Here is an 18,764-nt window from a genome sequence, read left to right as displayed (position 1 = left end):
ATCTAAACCACACACACATACCTGTACTTCTATGTTTGTGAGGACACACGTTGACATAATGCATCCCCTAAAGCCTCACAACTTAAGGCCTAACCCCAAACCTTATTCTAACCCTCAAACAAGCCTTCGAAGAAGTGAGGACTGGTCAAATGTTCTCACTTTCCAAAAATGTCCTCACTCTCGGGTCTAAAACTACAAGTGGTCCCCAAAAAGATAGATGTACAAGTACACACAAACAGGGGGGACTTTTCCTGCCAGTTTCTAAGCAAGAGGTTATGACAGAACAAAACAAACACACTGTTACTACCTATTACAGAGAACTGCAAATGTCAACTTTTTAATTGAAGTAGCCAACCAAGTAATAAGCCACCTTGTTATAGGTGCAAACAGTTAACCTTTTTCCTAACGTCTTATTTTTCCTACTCTTGTTCACTGCATTCAATCACTGAATTGCGAGAACAAGCTATTGGCATGTTGAGGTGTAAATTTCTTTGCAATTTGTTAAATTATTCTGTGTTTTCTGATCCTGTGAGGTCAAGTAATCACAGCGACATAAGTGTTTATTCAGTACAGTTGAATCGCTTTGAGGCAACTTCTCTTGCAGCATGCATCAGAGATGAACATTAGGTGCTATTGTACCATTTGTACCTATAGTTTTTGCTTTGTATTTGAAAACAATACACAAGTTCAATGCATTGGGGGCCACAGCCTGTGCACGTACTGGAGCAGCAAAGTCATGAAAGCTTTTAACTTCATACCGCTAGATATATACATTGCATTAATAGAACTATTAGGGATACATGTTTATTCTCAAGAAAACTTGAACATTAAAATAAACAAATAAATACAAAAGACAAGTGTAATTTAAAATAAACTTTGTGAATTTATTGTTTTGTACTTACTCTTACACATCATACAATCCTAAATCTTCAAAGAAAACCAAATAAAAAGATATCTGGTGGTGTTTCTGGGGGACTGGACTGCCAAACTCATCTTGAAGAGACAGATTGAATCAAGTCACCGTCATTTGTCTCTTCTTCTGCAGTGAAACTGGATTTCAACTCGGCACAACTGACAGGTTTATCATTATTATCAATCAAAACCCTCGCACGATGAAGGCATGGATTATGAAAGGTTGAGCTAAAGACGGGATTGAAGACATCCAAACTCTATCGAAGCAACAGAACAGAGGGAAGGGCGTCGGAAATCACTTGTAAGAATATTGGGCCAACACCCAAAAACATGAACAATATCAGGGCCGAGTAGTTTGAGAAATGACGTTACAGCGGATTATATGAATTATGGTGGTTTACATTCAAACTGCCCACGTTTATTAAGAAAATAAGGAGTGGGGGGTTCGATATGAACAGTCACTAAAAAACTAGTGTAAACCGTGAAATACTCACAATTTTCAAAGCTGAACAATCTTCCCAAGAAAAGTACTTTTACTCTGAAAGGACTTTCAATCTGTAAAGTAAAACTGAGCATTTTGTAGGTGACAATATTATATATATATATACTGAATATATATATGTGTATATATATATATATATTCTGAATATATATATATGCACCTCAGGGAATGTCAAACAACAGTTTCAACCACACATTCCCCCCCGACTATGACAATATTTAAACTCGTTCTGAAATTCAAGTTTCCATCAGTGGTAATTAAATGAGTCGGGGGGGCTTTAGAAGAGCAACTTATCCTGGGTAAACAGTCTGGGTGTTGGCACGCCAAGTCACAAAGCCATTCATACGTCCATCACCCACACTCGGACTGAAACGGGAATTATGACCCAATAAAGAAAATAGAGCCAGAACTAAACCCCACCAGGTCCAACATGATATTCTGTGCATACAAGTTGAAGTCATTCTGAATTGGCTTTTCTTTTTTAAATACACAATCTGCGAATTCCTTGAAACTCATCTACAGCTCTTTCATAAATACTTAATGAAGAGCTCGCATCATTTACAGAGAAAGCTTTTGATAATGAAAAGACGAAAACCTTCAAAACGCCCCTCCGCATCTCACACGAAAGGGGGGGGGGGGGCTTTTTAACTTATTATCGCTGCGCCATAAATAGACTTCAGTAAAAGGGGTTAAAAGCATGTGCCGAGGTTAATAAAGCGTACGGGGCAGTTATTGCAGAAAAGAAGCCACATGGACCCCCTCCCCCCCTCTGATACTGAATATACTTCGAACATTACAAGAGCAGATGATGCGATTAATGACGTGGAAATGAAATGGGTGACAAGATGAATACAAAAAAAGATCAGTGCCATTTGTTGCAATTTCCTTTTTTGGGGTGGGAAATTATGAAAAGCACCTTTTATACACATTAATATTCTCCACCTTAGTCACCCACTTTAATCACCAGCCAAAAATCTACATTACGATTACACTATATGAATAGGAGCCATAGGGTATTTACATCTGGAGAAAAACAAAAAACTGTAGAGCCCCGTTAACTTGACCTCAAGGTTCCAGCCACGCATTGTGCTACTGCTGTGGCTTTTTAAAAATATGTCTTTTTATTATATCCCAGCTTCATTTCAGTGTGAAGAGTCACCGAGACTCGGTTTTCATTCAGCATGCGTCAGTGGACCGCTGGCGGTCAGAGACACGAGGAGCGCCGCTCGTGGGAAACCGAAAAAGGCCGTTCGGGGAGAACACGCGAAAAACGGAACGTCTCTTCGATCAGGTTCTTATGCGCAAATATGAACGCCACACGACCGCCACGCGACCCGGATGCTGGACAGAACTGAGCAGGTGCGCCACGTGGTTTTGTGCTCTGCAGTTGACACAATGCCTTGTGCTCTTTTTCCAAATCGCTGGACATTCCTACTGCACAATTGTGACTGGTAACTGGTTAACTGGACTCTACTCCATCATGCCGAAGCTTGCGAGTGTTTTTATTTTATTCAATGGTTATATAATCAAGATGGAATTACTTAAATATAATTGAAAAAAAGGTTATGTGCAAATCTAAATGATTTGCCGACACGCCGCCAATCCTCCGGCACAGACCAACCAAACGGTAAAAAATAAATAGAACGCAATCACACAATTCAAGCTAACTACAATATATTAATATAGATCTTCTGATGTCATACGCTCATTTAAAAACAGGAGAAAAAAAGAAAAGGAACAGAATTAAAACTGTTTTAAGTCACGGTCCCCCCCCCCCCTCCAACAACTGTCCATGCACCGACTATCAGAATGATAAGTCAAATATATCAAAGAGAAACGCTTCTGCAAAAATGCTGAGACTTGGGAGTTCAGCGTATGGAGACCCATGGAGAAAACGTCAGAGGATATGGAAGGGGAAGAAAGTATGCCAATTTGACAATAGTTGACATCATTTTTAGTCTAGTGAGGGAGGGGGGGGGATTAAATACATACACATGTATATATATGTGTATGTATTCACACATGTATATTCCAGAGACCTTAAAAGGTCTTGTTGATAGTTAAAATCTCCCAGAAATTCTCCCAGTTTTTTTAACTTGTTTGACCTTCTTAATTGACCTCTGTGTCATTAGTCGCCTGACTAATGACACAGATCCCCCAAGTTGAGAAAACAAACAAAAAAAAGGGCCTTAAAATCAAATACCTTCCCTCCCCACAGCAACCCGAATGTCCACCAGGCCCCTACGGCGACTCCACGGCTCTCAGGTAAATGTGCACACACCCACTTTCATACAAACACACACACACACACACACGTTCAGCCGCAGTTAATAGTGGAGAGAGAGGGAGATGCTCGTAAGGGAAGCGTCTGGTCAGTGGCTGCCCCCCCGCCCCGCACCGCCCCCGGCTTAGTCTACCAGGAACAAATGAAGCCATGATATCAGGTGTTTTCATCAAAGATCAAACATTGTTCAATTTCACAAAGTCAAGTGACTTTGTTTTTTGTTTGTTTGTTTGCACTCAGTCCTCATAACTTCTGAATCTTCTCCGCCACCACGATGGGGTTCTCCTTGCGTATGCGGGCGGCGGCCGCACTCCGGTAGTCGTAGGGACACTCGTGTTTGTCGGAGTAACGGTGAATGGCACAGAACAGGTTCCCGCAGCGACAGTCAAAATCTTCGGGGGGGGGGAGAGAGAAAAAAGAACACGGTCAGTCAAGCGTGTTATAGACGACATTACACATCGAAGGACGTTAATATGCACACCGACGCTCGTAGACAGGACGGGTATTGCGGCGCTGACCTTTAGGTTCCGATCTGTTGCTCAACGCCGAGAACCAGTCGGAGTGCATTTGCTGTTTAACATGTGTTTTACATATCGTATAACGAGGAGCCTCTCCAACGCAGGTTGACCGGACCGTGAGACTTCATGCCAATATCAGGTTGCATGTTGCCCACTTTTTACATATTTTTTTTGCCGATGCTTTTATGAAGGTAGATTTGAGTCTTTATTGCGCAAACAAAAAAAAGGTTTTGAGAGCAAATTTCTCGTTTGTAAGTAAATTAAGTCAAAGCGACCAATAGAACCGGCTCACTCATTCAGGAGAGTAAGCCCCGCCCACTATGTCCAAACTCAACTTTTAGATTTTCATTTTGAGAGTAGTTTTTTTTGTGCCTTTTTTTTTTGGAGCAAAGGTTTTTAATTTGAAAGCAAATATTTTTGATTAGCAGCAACAAATTCTATTTTAAACAGCATAACTAACAATTAATTTACTTACAAATGAGAAATTGGCTCTTAAAATCATGTTTTTGTTTGTTTGCGTAATAAAGACAGATATATACCTTCATAGGCTTTCTCTGCGTGAAAATAAAAATTCTACTATTCAACATTAAATAGGACTGGAGCCTCCTTTGAGGTGCGGCGGAGGCCAGCGGTACACTGTGAAATGCACCACTGGCCTGCAGTATGTTGCTCTCTGTGCAGTGGTTTGGTTGTAGAGAAAAAAAAGAAGAAAAAAACCATAACACAAACCATGGATGTTAGGGAGTTTAAGACTTTTAGAGTCAATTTTAGGTCGAAGAAATATGACTAAATAATAACTTTAGGCTCAGATAAGACGCCGCGAATATTCCCAAAACTCCCCAACTGTTGCGATGGTCAGACTCTGAATGGCAGGAAGTCGTAACACCAGAAGTAAAACGACTCGGTCAAAACCTGGTACTTACCAGTAAGGCCCACTTTCTTCCGGCAAGAAAAGCAGCGGTTCTTTTTCTTGTTTTTATCTGGAGTTTGGTCATTATCAGACAAAGCCTGTGCTGCTTCCTCCACGGGTTCTGTTGGAAACAAACACACACAAAAAAATAAAAAAACAAGGGTGACAAAACAATCCATGTATAGCATGTTCACATACAAGCTTCCATGTAAGGATAATTACAGGTTTAAATAAACTACTAAAACTAACACATTTTCAAAATCGAGTATGACAGAGCATAAAATAACTTTATATATATTCTTTGTTTCTCTTTCGGAGCCTATTGAGGCCATCAACGCGATAGATTTGCGATACTACGGGCCGTCCCAAACCAGTCGGTGAGGTGCGAGCTTAAAACTCCCATTATCCCAGAAACAACCACGGCGAAAATGTTGAGAAAATCATATACTTTGAAGTTTCATCATACACTCATCATAAAGTAGAGAATAATGCTAAAATAAACTGTACACTATTATTTCAAGGTATGGCAGAAAGTTTAAATAAAAAAACGGCATCCCCAGAGTGTATGTTTCTATTGTTTTGGAGATCTTTATGGTCGAGGGCGGCCTGTGCATCCTACTGTTCTTAAGTGTGCAGCTGTCAGTGTGACTCACTTCAAATAGCGGGTGGGGAGCGATTTGCAAAAGGGCCACCGATCCCTGCGACGTTTACCTGAGCTGTTGGAAGTACCCTCTTCCTCTCCATCCTCAGCCTCCGCTCGCTCAGAGTCCACGGCGGCCGAATCCTGGGAGATGCTCATAGCCGTCATCTGTTGAGTCACCGGGCTGGGGGAGCTGGGGCTGTCATCACGGCAACACACAAAGAAATACATTTCATCCACACAGGAAATATTGTCCAATTCAGTTTGTAGCAAATGAACGGCTGAAAGGTTGGTGTGTATTTTGTTAGTGATGACGTCTTTACTTCGCAGATAACCGTGACGCTCCCGTTGCCATCGTGAATGACTTACAAACCATCTCTGTGAAAATGGAGTGAACACAATCCAAACAATTAAGTAGGGGTTTCCCACCAGAGAAACAGTTTTTGCCATTTAAAAAAATATTTTTTTATCCCCATTCGTTTACACATCGTCTCATTTTTATTGGTGACTGATTACAACCTACTTGGATCCATTTCAAGATGCTCCCTGTCAGCCACTTTGAGAAATGCTTTTAAGAGCTCTCAGAAACTGAGTATATATATATATAGTACAGTCTATAAGAATATTGTGCATGGCTCAAATCACTTCTGATAATTGCAAAAATGTCACACTGGCAGGAAATGGCTGTTTGGACTATTATTACTATTAATAAACTCAATAGTGGAACAGCTTCTCTAATAACAGGTTTTTTTTAAATCTAACTAAACCTCTCATCAACTATCCGATTCTCTTCCTCCAAGATCTACTCTGGTCTAATGTTCTTGGTTTTAAGGTTTCTTTCCAGCACAAAATCCAACAGAAACATAGAACTCCCATGACATCATCACCTTCAAATAGTTCACGCTTCACTAAATATTTCTAAATTTACACATTATTTATTGGCAGAACTAAGGTATACCAGTACCCTTACAAAATGCACAATTACAAAAGAATAAGCAAGGCCTGGAACAATTATTCAGTTTTAAGAACATCTCATAAAATTTTAATATTTCCTCAGACCAAGTAAAAAAAAAAGATTTATAACAGCTGAGTGTTTGTCAAGGCTCAGGAAACCCTTGCAGGTGTTTCGAGTTAATTAGACAATTCAAGTGATTTGTTTAATACCCTACTAGTATACTTTTTCATGATATTCTAATATTTAGAGATAGGATATTTGAGTTTTCTTAAGCTGTAAGCCATAATCAGCAATATTAAAAGAATAAAAGGCTTGCAATATTTCAGTTGATTTGTAATGAATCCAGAATGCATGACATTTTTGTTTTTTTAATTGCATTGTAGAAAATAAAGAACTTCATCACAATATTCTAATTTTCTGAGACAGTCCTGTATATATATTAACTCTTAAACGTGGCTGAAAGTGTCGTGGTAAAGAAAGAGTTATCAAAAGTCAGCAGTTCGAAGTTAAATATGTTTGAATGGCCAGAGAATATTGTATCTTGAACAATAACATGTGAATATAAATATAGCTTACTATCTCTGATTCCTGCAGAGGCAAACTGTTGTGCTTGCACGAATTGAAGCGACTATGAGAACACAATGTGCTGGAGCTAGTGATGAACTACTTGTCTATTCTAACAATATAATCTAAAAGTTCAGAGACCAACTTTTCCCAATTATTTTCATAGAATTCCTCCATTTGTCCAATTCTTAAAAACACTTCACAGCGAACACAGTATGTTGTGTTCATAAATTTAATTGGTCATCAAGATGAATAATTAAGACTAATTCCCACTGATCCATTGTTTGAGGGCTCCTTCCCATACCTGGCCGTTTGCTCCTCGGGGGGGGTTCCCGCCACCTCTGTACTGGGCTCCGAGGTCGTACTCTCCACAGTCACGCCGCCGGCCGACCCTGGCGACCCTGCTGGGGATGTAGCAGCTGTGTGGGGACAGAACAGTCCGATAGCACCAACCAACCACAACCTGTCGTTTGAGCTCTGGGACATGAATGACTTTATATTTATTTCCAAGTATCCTAAAGTATATATATATGCCACTAATGGTTTGTGTTTATCTGCTAACGATGAGATGTGTTCTGAGTTCATGTGAAACAGTAGATGGTGATGTCACTCTCGCTTTCTGATGCTACAGTGTAGGCGGCTACTGCTACCTCTGTTCTCCAACCCTTTTTTTTACAAATGAAAGTGCCCCCCCCACCCCAAAATGACTGTACAGTTGTTCCAAGTTCCTCTCTTTCCCATCACAGACCCAAATAGTGCACTAAAACTAGTTAGATGCTCTCCCGTCTCCATACCTTTCTCTCCCGGGGGGCTGGATCGACCCCCTCCCTGTTGTCTCTGCAGGTGTTCCTTGTAGCAGACCGAGCACATGCCGTTGGTGCGGGGGTTACCATAGAAACCGCATCCAAAAGCGCAAAGCATTGGCACCTGCGTGTGACTGGTCTCCTGAGCCATGCTCCGACAGAGGTGAGGGGGGGTAAGGGGGATGGGGAGAGGATAGTCCTGAAAATGGGGGTTGCAGAAGTTAGACAAAATGATTAGATGTAATTAATTTTCATTTATCTATTTGCTTACGTGGGTGTTTCGAATTATTATTTTTGAGCTAAAATAGATAGAATTAGAGTTACTTTTTTGGGGGGTGATGACCTATAGTGGCTGTAATGAAGGTTTGTCAGACAGGTCCATTCCTTAAATCAACCAGTGAACAACTCCGGTTCAGGACACTTAAAATGAGACTTTAGTTTAAAGTATATATCTAAATTAAAGGCTAAATCAACCGCATACATATTGGGGGAGAACAAATACAAAACACACCTAACGGTTAACGTGGAGCTGCTCCTGCAACAATAGGGCGACACAAACCAGGAGTTGTTTTGAAAAGTGACACTGTGGAATTGTCACACAAACTAGCCGAGAGCACATGAATGAAAACAAAGGGTACAAAAGAGACGTGCTGAGTTTCAGTGGAAGAGGCAAGTTGTGGTCTGCGAGAACACGAGCAAGCTCAGAGAGTTTACGCTGCACGGAGAGATGTGACCGGGACAAAGTTAAGAAGAAGCTAAAACACAAATAAGACTTGAACGAACCCTTTCAACAGGAACCGATGACCTGGCAAACGATGCTCCCCGTGAAGCCGAAACACAAACTTCCAGCTGGCTGTCGCCCCAACAGTCGGGAGTTGTTTGTGTCCGCAGCAGAAACACAATCGGCGTCCTGCGCTCAAAGCAAAACACTGAAACGTTAGCGAACAGCCTCGGCGGACGGGTTCGGTCTCGTCTGACTGGATTACCGCCGCGGAGAGGAGGAAAAAAAGGGCGAAACTCGCTCTGTTAGCCTCCGGTCGCGATGACGAGCAGGACGGCGAAAAAAAGTGCCGCGTCCTTGGCGACGGACTGTCAACACAGAGGGCTGCTTTTTGTGTGTGTAATCGAATAAACGCTCGCGTTAGCTATGCTAGCGTTAGCATAAACCAGCCCCCAATAAAAGCAGTGCGCTCCCTTCCGCCGACAGCGTCCGCGCTGGTTTAGAGTCCGTTTCGTCACAGCAGGGGGTCTCCGGTGGCGGTCTGGAGAGAAGACGGTACCTGATATTTGAGGTACCGGGGGCTGCCGTCGACCTTGGGCGTCCGATTTGTACAAGTTGTTTTCCCCAGCAGAGCGCGCGGCCTCTCACCCAGCGCTAGCTCCCGACATTCGCAACAACGACCATGACGTCATCCTCAGCATCGAGTCAGGCTTCGTTCGGCTGGGCCAACATAGCAAAGTCCACCACAAAAAAAAACAAATAAAAACAACAACAAGAGCACTAAGGGATGACACTTTTTAATGAATATATTCAATACATCAATACTGTGCTGGGGCGGAATTGTATTGACACGTCGAGTTAATCAGCTGCTTCCAGAAACATGTCAAAGTGCTGGCACAAAATACTGAAGTTAAAACTGCATAATCTATAAACGGATCATTACACTGTTCCCCTCTACATTTGAGATGTAGTTTATTGCGTCTAGCCGCTTTATCCACTCAAAGGGAAATGTCGAGCATTGGGTTGGTTCTAGGAAGGATGGAACTTCTTTATAGGCACCAATGAAAGTCTTTGGCACGTGCATAGATTGCACTTTTGTACATATGTACAAAAATACTTTTGACTTTTACGATGTACAATAAAGTGAACAGATGTGCAAATGTTCCATGGCCACGTCAGAGATTTCAGTTATAAAACATCTACATCACAAAGTGTCAAAAACGTATGGAAAAGTTACGGCCTCTTTCAAGCAGAGATATATATATATTTTAACATCCCATCTACAGTACACACCAGTCTCCTGTCACCCACATTGAAAAAACAAATACAAAGAATTGCCAGTTTAGTTGGGTGGTCCGCTCTGCTCCATCGCCCCATCGCCCTTCTCAATGACCTGAGGGGCAAAAGGTCCCACCAGCCAGTTGAGTGGCATGTTGTTCAGGAGATACTCCATGACACCATCCAGAGACTGTCGAACCTGGGAACAAGCACATACTAGTATCACCGTCAACAACATTACCTAACCTGAATCAAAACAACGCTACCATATAAATATGCTCATCTCATTGTGGGTAGGAAGGAAATACCAAGGTTATATGTGTGCATAGCTAAATATAACATAAGCTTGACTGTCCTAGTTTCATAAATGCATATGAATGAGCAGACACCCCTGGTGGATGTTTGTTTTGGTGAATTATGCAGGGTTTTCCTGTAATAAGACAGCATTATAAAAAGGTAATGGGAGGACTAACTGAGAAGTGATTGCACAGAAAAAAAAAAAAACTTCACGCAAAACACTATATTTAGCTATGCTGATGCAGCAAAACAAAAACACTGCAGTAAACGGGAATGTGATGCAATCAATACTTGGTTCAGGTGGTGTCGGCTCTGCTCCAGAATGACGGGTGTGATGGTGCTGGCGGTCCCCAGAGAGGAGTGCAATTCTTCAGCTGATCGTTTCGCGCTGGTAAGCTGGTCCTGGACGGCGCCGGGCAGACCCTGAGCACTCGTCACCACGCCGGAGCACGCGGACCTCAGCTGGTCACTCAGACCGTGCACCATGGAGAGGACGCGCCATTCCAGCTGCTGTGAACAGGAGTGTGGAAAACGAAAAGAGAGACACTTGATTTGCATATCAATGACTAAAGCTGTCACATATCAATTCTCTTCCATTCTTTAGGCCAAGGCAATCCCATCCTCAATCCTGCCGATGACAATGTAACATCACTCCTATTTCACATAAATCTGTGGAGGCATTACAACACATCGTCAGGCACTACAATAGAGTCTCATGTATTGATGACTTTATGGATTGGTCCTCATCACTGTCATGTTCTTCGCTTGCTTTCATTTGTATTCTGTGGTATTCCGAGAGACTGTGGGGTTCTACATGTTGAATGTGTACAGTGAAGTATACACTCTAAATGCTGTCAAAAGCAAATCTAAAATGGTTAGAAACCATCAAGTCCACTCTGCAAATGCTTCAGCCCTGACCTCAGCCTCATCTTTGGTCCCATCCGGCTCCGACTGAGTCTGAGTGTTAGTGGCTCCAGCCTGCTTCTGCTTCCACTCCGTCCAGCGCTGCAGCAGCTGCTCCGAGGCGCCTCCGATCTGGTTACCGGCGGTACCGAGGCCGGCACGGGCCCTCTCCAGCAGGTCCAGAGTACTGGTAATCTGAGCCACCGTGGCGTAGGTGGCGTCTCGGGCATTGCCAGCACGAGACAGGGACAGCTCCAGGGCTCGCTCCCGGACTTTGGCGGAGAGTTTCCCCAAGCGGACGAAGTAGCTGTGGCTCGACGGGACCGCCACCGCACTGCTGGCAGGCTCAGCCACAGCAGCTGAGAGAGAGAAAATATGAATCTCATATATATTCAAAAGAGATGTTTTATGTATAGAAATGTAAAACGCCATTCAATATGCAGGCGTGAGCACACAAGTGTGATTATAGCACTGCATGTTATACTGCATATTCATTTAGGGAGAAAGGAAAACATCATGCGATATCATGTTTTGTGACACTAATTCATTTCTTATAAACACTTCATGTCAACAATCAATGCAAAAGAAAAGTGGTGCTTTGATGCTGGATGTTACAGGGACTGCTATAAATGCAAATTCAATATATATTCATTCTCAACTGAAAGTATATGTACTTTCTCATACACAATCATATGCATAAATCCAATTCATGCATATGATGGTGAATTCTTTATACTTTGACAATTTTCCTAAAATTTGAAAAACATCCCCTTGCCTACACGAGAGTAATATAGCTGACCGACGTGTTTTGAGTGGTGGGTAAAAGGCACGATGGGCTCCCTCCCACTGTGCCAACGGGTGCATCTGTTCAGAGTTGGGCGACTTGACTCTAGATGCTCAAGAGAGACCAAAAGAACTGAGAGCCACCTAAAAACCTGACCATCCGTCTGTGGAAGAGAAGGGATATGCAGAAAGACTCCGTCTGCCTGCGCCTCTGTTAAAAGCCACAGTAACCACTGTACAAATCCAAAATCCCCAGAGCACCGCCATTACGGGTACTTTCGTAGCAGTTGCATCTTTCTCATATCCATAATCGGAGAAGAGAATTGCCTCTCGAGTGTTGCCGCTACGTCGGAGTATGGCAGGTTGTCATGACATCACAGTAGCAGGTGTCAAAGCCGTGAGGGTCGGAAATTGTAGGGGCTTTACGGGCCAAGCGAACAGAGGGGAAGTTCAGGGAATGTCCCGCCTCCATCTCTATGAATAGCATCAACCATGCATGTGTGTCAGATCCAGTCGCAGTGTGAGAATATAACACTTTTATCACGACCCCCCCCACAAATCCCATCAAATGTGCCGTTTGATCAATAGATCAGTGAGGCAAGGACAGCGTCAGCTACTGACTCAAGTCAATTGAAAATAGGTCAAATGCCTTCATTCATGCATATTAATTATGGAATGGAATAAATTAGTTTCAGTGAACACAAGCGACAATATATGAAATAAAACTGAGTCATTTTAGGGATGGAAAGGCCAATCGTTGAGCTTAAACTTGAAAATGTTCCACTTTAAGGCAAAACTGAACCATTATTCATTCTCCACTGAAAGTACATGTACTTTCTCTTACACCAATGTGGAACTAATTAATCAAATACATCTTTTATTTGCAATGGCAAATGTAAAAAGAAAGTAAAAAAAGGGCAAAAAATCGAATAATTATGATCTTGACTCAATTTATGGCATGAAGAAAGTAATAGCTTTTGTTTTATAATTAAACATATTAAGACTTATTCCAACAAATATAAATCTAAGTTTAGAGTTGGCATCATTCCCACCGAGACAGGCCACAAAATCTAATTTAAAAGTGCTTTGTTACGACTAAAGTTTCCATCAGCATAATTTATGAAGCATTCGGAATGAAAAAAGGTAATCTTTTAGACTCTTGAAGCCCGAAAGTTGTTTGTTTAATATCACCAGAGATAAAAAATAACTGTCCGCTTGCTATCCCATAATTAACTAATTACAGCTGGAGTCTCATTATTTTAACCAACTGCCAAAACACCCCGTCTGTGCTTCAGCGATGAGTTCATCACATCCCATGTTTTGTTTTTTGATGGACCGATTATGCTTTCCACATCTCATGCAGCTACTGACCCAGCTCCTTCTCAGTGAGTGGCAGGTTCTGGTCGACCCAGTCCTCGGATCGGCTCAGTGCCAGGCCCATCCCACTGCTGACCATCTGGCCCATCCTGGTGCCCATGGCGCTGAGGATACCTCCGCTGACCGCTGCCCGGGTCAGCTCCACACCACCCATCACAGCCCCCATCACAGCATCTTTGGCCCCCGCCACCGACTGGTACATCATACCCACTGTGTCCGACACCACCTGAGGACGAGAGGCGACTATGAACCGGGCTCGGGGAGGAATTTAGGCAATTTCCACACGGCTCTTATTGACATTGGACAACAGGGTAAGATGAGGATACCCTCCCGAGTATTTCATCACACCTACATCTTACCAGGTAACAAAACAAATAGTGTAATAATTCTGTTGATATGGTTACCTGGAGTGCAAAGGAACAGTCACAAATGCAGGCGAGTGACGTTCACCGATTTGGAGTGCGACTGGAAGAGAACGTCTCGCTCACGTGGAGCGGAAGTGAACGTTCATTTAACGCTCGCGTGACCGCGTCCAACTTGTAATGCAACGAGATAACGACTGCAGCGATGTTTGAAGCGTCTACACGGATGTGCAAGTCGGGCTGTCACTCTGTAAGATGACCTCTTGTGATGAAGGGCAACAGTTAGGGCTGACAAATCAACGCATCCGTTTCGATTAACCAATCATAGAAATAATAGCATGTCATATAACAACTCAAAATACACATTATTCAGTGATTATGTCAATTAATTGATGGACCGATGAGTAATATAGCAATTTGGGACAAATGACCCAACTGTTGCATTTTACAGTCTGGGTTTTTTCATTTCTAAAAGACAATGGAGCACTTATGTGCCAGCGACACAATCGCAGGGAATTTATGAACGCGTCCCTCTGACACTGAACGCCAGACAATTCTAACCCATCAGTCGGGTAAATAGAATGCCAAATAGCTTTCCAACCTTGTCTGCGGGTTGGTGAAGAATAGGCAGCGTGGCTTCCATCTTATCCAGTCCCTTCAAGGCGTACTCATTCACGGTAGCAACTGAAACAAGGATACAAGACAAATTCACTCATCATTTTAAACTCAAAAGAAACCCCTTCCCCCCCCCTGTTTAGCAGGAGGTAATGCAAATTACCACAAGCAGTAATTGTTTCCCATTTACAGTAAATATTTAAAAAGCATATAAAGAGGAAAATGACACCTCCAGTGAACCACCTGGAAATTCTGTTCCAAGAAGAAGAATTATATTTTAATAAGTGGACCTGACCAATCAATGTGCAACAAGCTCTCGCTATTCGTTTAATACGATGCAGTCGTTGCAAAAACATGACATAATATCCTGCGTCTCGAGAGGAGAACTCACGCTGTGGTTGCATGATGTCCAAAAGCGGCTTTGACCCCGTGGCGGCAGCCGCTCCCAGGGTCCGGACCCCGCTCTCCGCGACGTCCATCACTCCCTTCAGCAAGGGCACGTAGTCTTTGGTGCTGCTGTAGGCGCTGGAAACCACCTCGCACGCCGAACTGACCAGCGTCAGCTGGCTCACTCGGGAAACAACATTCTAGGGAAGAAAAAAAAAAACCATTAACGTCATTGAAAAGATACCAAATAAATAAGTGAAATTTGGTGCAATGCAAGGCCTTTTCTGTACGGAGTTTACGTTTTCCGATAAGGATCGATTCCCTAGAGCGGCTTATCGAGCCACTTATCCGACTTCATGATTTGCCTCGGGTTTGTACTGCACGTCATTTTGGGTCAGGGTCCTCACCTGCTGGTCTCCATTAGCTGGTGCTGGTTCCGCTGCCGCCGCTCCGCTCTCATTAGTCTTGCCGCTGTCTGCCATTGCGACTGCTGGATTCAATCTCTGTCATGGAATATAGAGTGTCAAAAAAAAAACTGAGATCGGCCTGGTATGCAATATGAACTGCATCCGATATTCTTTGTTTAAGTGGCCATCTTCGAGAGAAGAATTGCCTCTTCAATTTGGAAAATTGAATCGCTGTTCCGTCAAGAGGGTTGAAGAATGTGGCCAGAGAGGCAACTCAACCGTGGTACATATATTAGTCAACCCCGATGATGCAACGAGGATGAAACGGCACTTGCAAAATAAAAAAACGGTGCAGCGACGCAGACGCTTCAAGTCGGCACCCATGTCAAAGTTGAAAGTAACAAAATGGAGTTCGTTTGTTCTTGTTTTTCTTCCCACCGCGATTAGCGTCTTAAAATTATATTAAAGTCCCTGATCATGTATGTGATGAGGACAACCTCAAATTGAACTCATGTCTTGTTGGCATCAGTCACAAGTTATTTTCCCTTTGATTTAACATTATACCTCTTATACGTGTATCCAGAAACCACCCTGGTTTCCAAATGCAATGATTGTGACGACATAAAAGAATTTGGCGGCTCCAAGAAGTTAGTCTGATTTAAAACCATGGACTAGTCAATAGAAAAATCATGAATAACAGCCAACTGTGAAGCAGCAGGCCACCGACACTGGAGATGAATTGCTCCCATTAGGGAGTGCGGGAAAAATGGACCTGTGTCATTTTAAATCAAGTGAAAAATCTTAAGTGAAATATTGAGCAATACTGCAAGTCCACTATTGTAAAATATTGCTTTAAATGAAATCGAGGCCAAATGAATTAATCAAGTGAAATATTGCTACCCTATTCCATTAATACCAAGTTATTGCCGTCAAAAGAAACTAAATCCAACCTTAAAAATGGGTCAGAAAAGGGTAAAATAATGAACTTCACACAAAATGTGTGACACGAGGGAAGGCCTCTTGTAGGAGTGGGTGATATGGATAAAAGCCTCTTTCATGGTATGCAATACAAGTATGCAACTAACAATGTTTTTTTATCAATTTCCCAGAGGCCAAAGTACTTTCCAATTGTTTATACATCTCTAGTAGAGCGGAAACAATTAAATCCGTAGGTTGATGCAATAGACTTTTTTTACCTCTTCTGCAATTAGTTTGATAATCAGTTTATTGGCAACGTAATTTCCAAGAAAAAATACCAATCATTCTCTGGTTTGAGCTTCTCTTGAGGGTTTGCTGCTTTTCTTCGCCTTGTGCGATAGAAAACTGAATATCTTTCAGTTTCAGATCGGAAAAAAATACTTCAAGACGTCGACTTGGGTTCCGAGAAAAATGTGGGAAAAAGGAACATTTAGACTTTTCATTATTTTCTGATACGCCATTAATCAACCAACCCGAAACATGATAGCTGGCGCTCCCAACATGTGGACGGCATCTGTTTGTGTGCTACCAGATGCCACAGGGAGACATTAAGGGACTCCATCTGTACTCACTGAAACACTGCTTGTTAACCTGATGTTTAGGGGCAGACGAATCAAAGAAAGACGTGGCCCATGCGATCATCTGGCTGGGGACCATGAGGCAGTAGCACGCGGAGAGCAGCCGCACAGATGTTACGCGTCGCTAACATGCCGTAAACGCTGAGGTCCATTAGGCTCCACACCCACCTGACGGAAGGAAGTGTTGACGGAGAGACGAGCCTCACAGACGGATGGCCTTTTCACAGAACCACCGTCTTATCATTCCACAGATTATTTTAGATGTCGGGGTGAATCAAATGGTTTGGATATTTACATGACCTACATGAATTGCAACAGCTCGGTTGAGCAACACATTTTTCTAAGAGGCAGTTGATGACATTTACTGGCTTTATTACGAAGCAAAGTCTGACACCATTCTCCCTGATATCATGTCAGAGATGAACCCGAGATAATGTTCATTGACACCGTTTATATGAGGAAGGCTGTTGCAACACACACTAGGCTGTTTTAGACTTTCGGAAATAATCATCCCACTGACGAGTGACTCCAGAAAAGCACTCATTGGGTTATGAGACGTGTGTCACATCCTCACAATGTTGACACGTAATCCTCTTTTCAGATCAAAGAAAACTGTCATGCTCCGTTTTAGAGCGGAGACAATATTTGACCTTTGATGATAATGATAGACAAGTTGGTATATCTCCAGGAAAATATCGAGACACATAACAGTGTTGCAGCTGACAAAAAAAGAAAGTTCACGTCTGGTCTGTGGGGCAAAGAGGTCTACAGTTGTTCTTGATCCAAGACACCATCGCTGTCCCCGATCTGTCAGATTGAGTATTTAGTGTCGACCCAGTTCAGTGACTTTAATTGGCATAGCCTGAAAAACATTTAGTGAGAGCTGAACATGGACCTCAGGTCTCAAGACCCTTCAAGGGGCAATACAATGGTTACAGAGATGAGCACACACACAAAAAAAATCTATTGCACAATATTCTTGTGAAATATTAGATTTTTTTCCCAAGCTTCTAAAAATATCTGAAACAAACCAACTTGAGCTCTGAGCACATTATAATTTTTCTTCTCATTTCCACAGTAAAGCGGTCACAAATAGGCATTTATCATCCTAAAGGGGTCCAACACAATATTATATATATTCGTATAATATTTAGTGTCTGAAGAGGCATACCATTGTGGAGGAAAAAAACATTCAACCGCAGCACACGTGTCAATTCTGCGGAGAATGACTATTTCCAACCCTTTTAGTTGCTTTTGAACACACCACCGTGTCGTGTCTACAGGGCGCGCTCGCGCCGCGTGCAACAGTCATTTGTTTCAGTTCGTGTCCGATGAACTTTAACCCAGATGAGAAACTCTGACTTGTTGTAAACTTCAGCAGACAACACGCGTCTCTGCATCTGTTGCTGCTTTATTTAACATGACTTCTGGGCAGATAACACTCCTCCTCGAATTTCTCGAGCAAAGTAAGTATTTAGTAGTCGTTTCAGCCCCCAAAGGGAACTTTAAGGTGAATAACTAACTCGGTTAACGTTAACTAACTTAACTAACTAAGTTAGCTTAACGACACTATTATAGAAGTTGAATTAAAAGACAAACCAAAGCTGTCACATTAGCCACTGACCTCACTGGCAGCCTGCTGCTCCTCTTGTCCGGTGTGACCTGCAGTGTAACGTTGGTCAATGAACCGGAGCAGCCCACAACAAGGCCCTCCTTCTCTCCCGCTGAGCCGCCGCACGCAATGACGTCACAGGGAGGAAGGCGGATCTTATGTCCACTTTGAACCAATTGAATCGCAGCACGGACGTCCCAGTCGCAGCTGTCGCAATTTGGTGCAATCAAATCATAAACAAATGCCAATTAATCGAAATGAATACACAATTGCGAACCCAGTTTATTTCGGTTTTATGTTTTTATCCCTGCACTCACTCAGCTGAAGTTTGGACTGGCCTTGCCGACGTGTCCCTATTTCTCAAGATATGCTCTCCAT

The 18,764-nt window shown here is 42.7% G+C and overlaps 2 protein-coding genes across 2 annotated transcripts; both read right to left on the bottom strand.

Moving 5' to 3' along the window:
* Nucleotides 1-858: 858 nt before the first annotated feature.
* On the bottom strand, nucleotides 859-9,443 carry zgc:77486 (uncharacterized protein LOC405808 homolog). The gene is made up of 7 exons (XM_056414357.1): nucleotides 9,369-9,443; nucleotides 8,872-8,998; nucleotides 8,080-8,287; nucleotides 7,590-7,704; nucleotides 5,838-5,965; nucleotides 5,140-5,247; nucleotides 859-4,090 (listed from the first exon to the last, which is right to left on the bottom strand). The coding sequence occupies exons 3-7, from the start codon at nucleotides 8,237-8,239 to the stop codon at nucleotides 3,942-3,944; spliced, it is 660 nt and encodes a 219-aa protein (XP_056270332.1). The 5' UTR covers nucleotides 8,240-8,287; nucleotides 8,872-8,998; nucleotides 9,369-9,443; the 3' UTR covers nucleotides 859-3,941.
* Nucleotides 9,444-9,590: 147 nt separating this feature from the next.
* plin3 (perilipin 3) lies at nucleotides 9,591-18,479 on the bottom strand. The gene is made up of 8 exons (XM_056414324.1): nucleotides 18,399-18,479; nucleotides 15,219-15,314; nucleotides 14,816-15,011; nucleotides 14,411-14,493; nucleotides 13,442-13,673; nucleotides 11,303-11,646; nucleotides 10,676-10,894; nucleotides 9,591-10,286 (listed from the first exon to the last, which is right to left on the bottom strand). Exons 2-8 carry the CDS (start codon nucleotides 15,291-15,293, stop codon nucleotides 10,152-10,154), a joined length of 1,284 nt encoding a protein of 427 aa, XP_056270299.1. The 5' UTR covers nucleotides 15,294-15,314; nucleotides 18,399-18,479; the 3' UTR covers nucleotides 9,591-10,151.
* Between the last annotated feature and the right edge of the window lie 285 nt (nucleotides 18,480-18,764).

Source organism: Pseudoliparis swirei, chromosome 5 (genome assembly GCF_029220125.1).
Source record: "Pseudoliparis swirei isolate HS2019 ecotype Mariana Trench chromosome 5, NWPU_hadal_v1, whole genome shotgun sequence".
Classification (NCBI taxonomy): Eukaryota; Metazoa; Chordata; class Actinopteri; order Perciformes; family Liparidae; genus Pseudoliparis; species Pseudoliparis swirei.
Note: the sequence above shows the minus strand (reverse complement) of the source record. Positions and strands in the feature narration are given on the sequence as shown.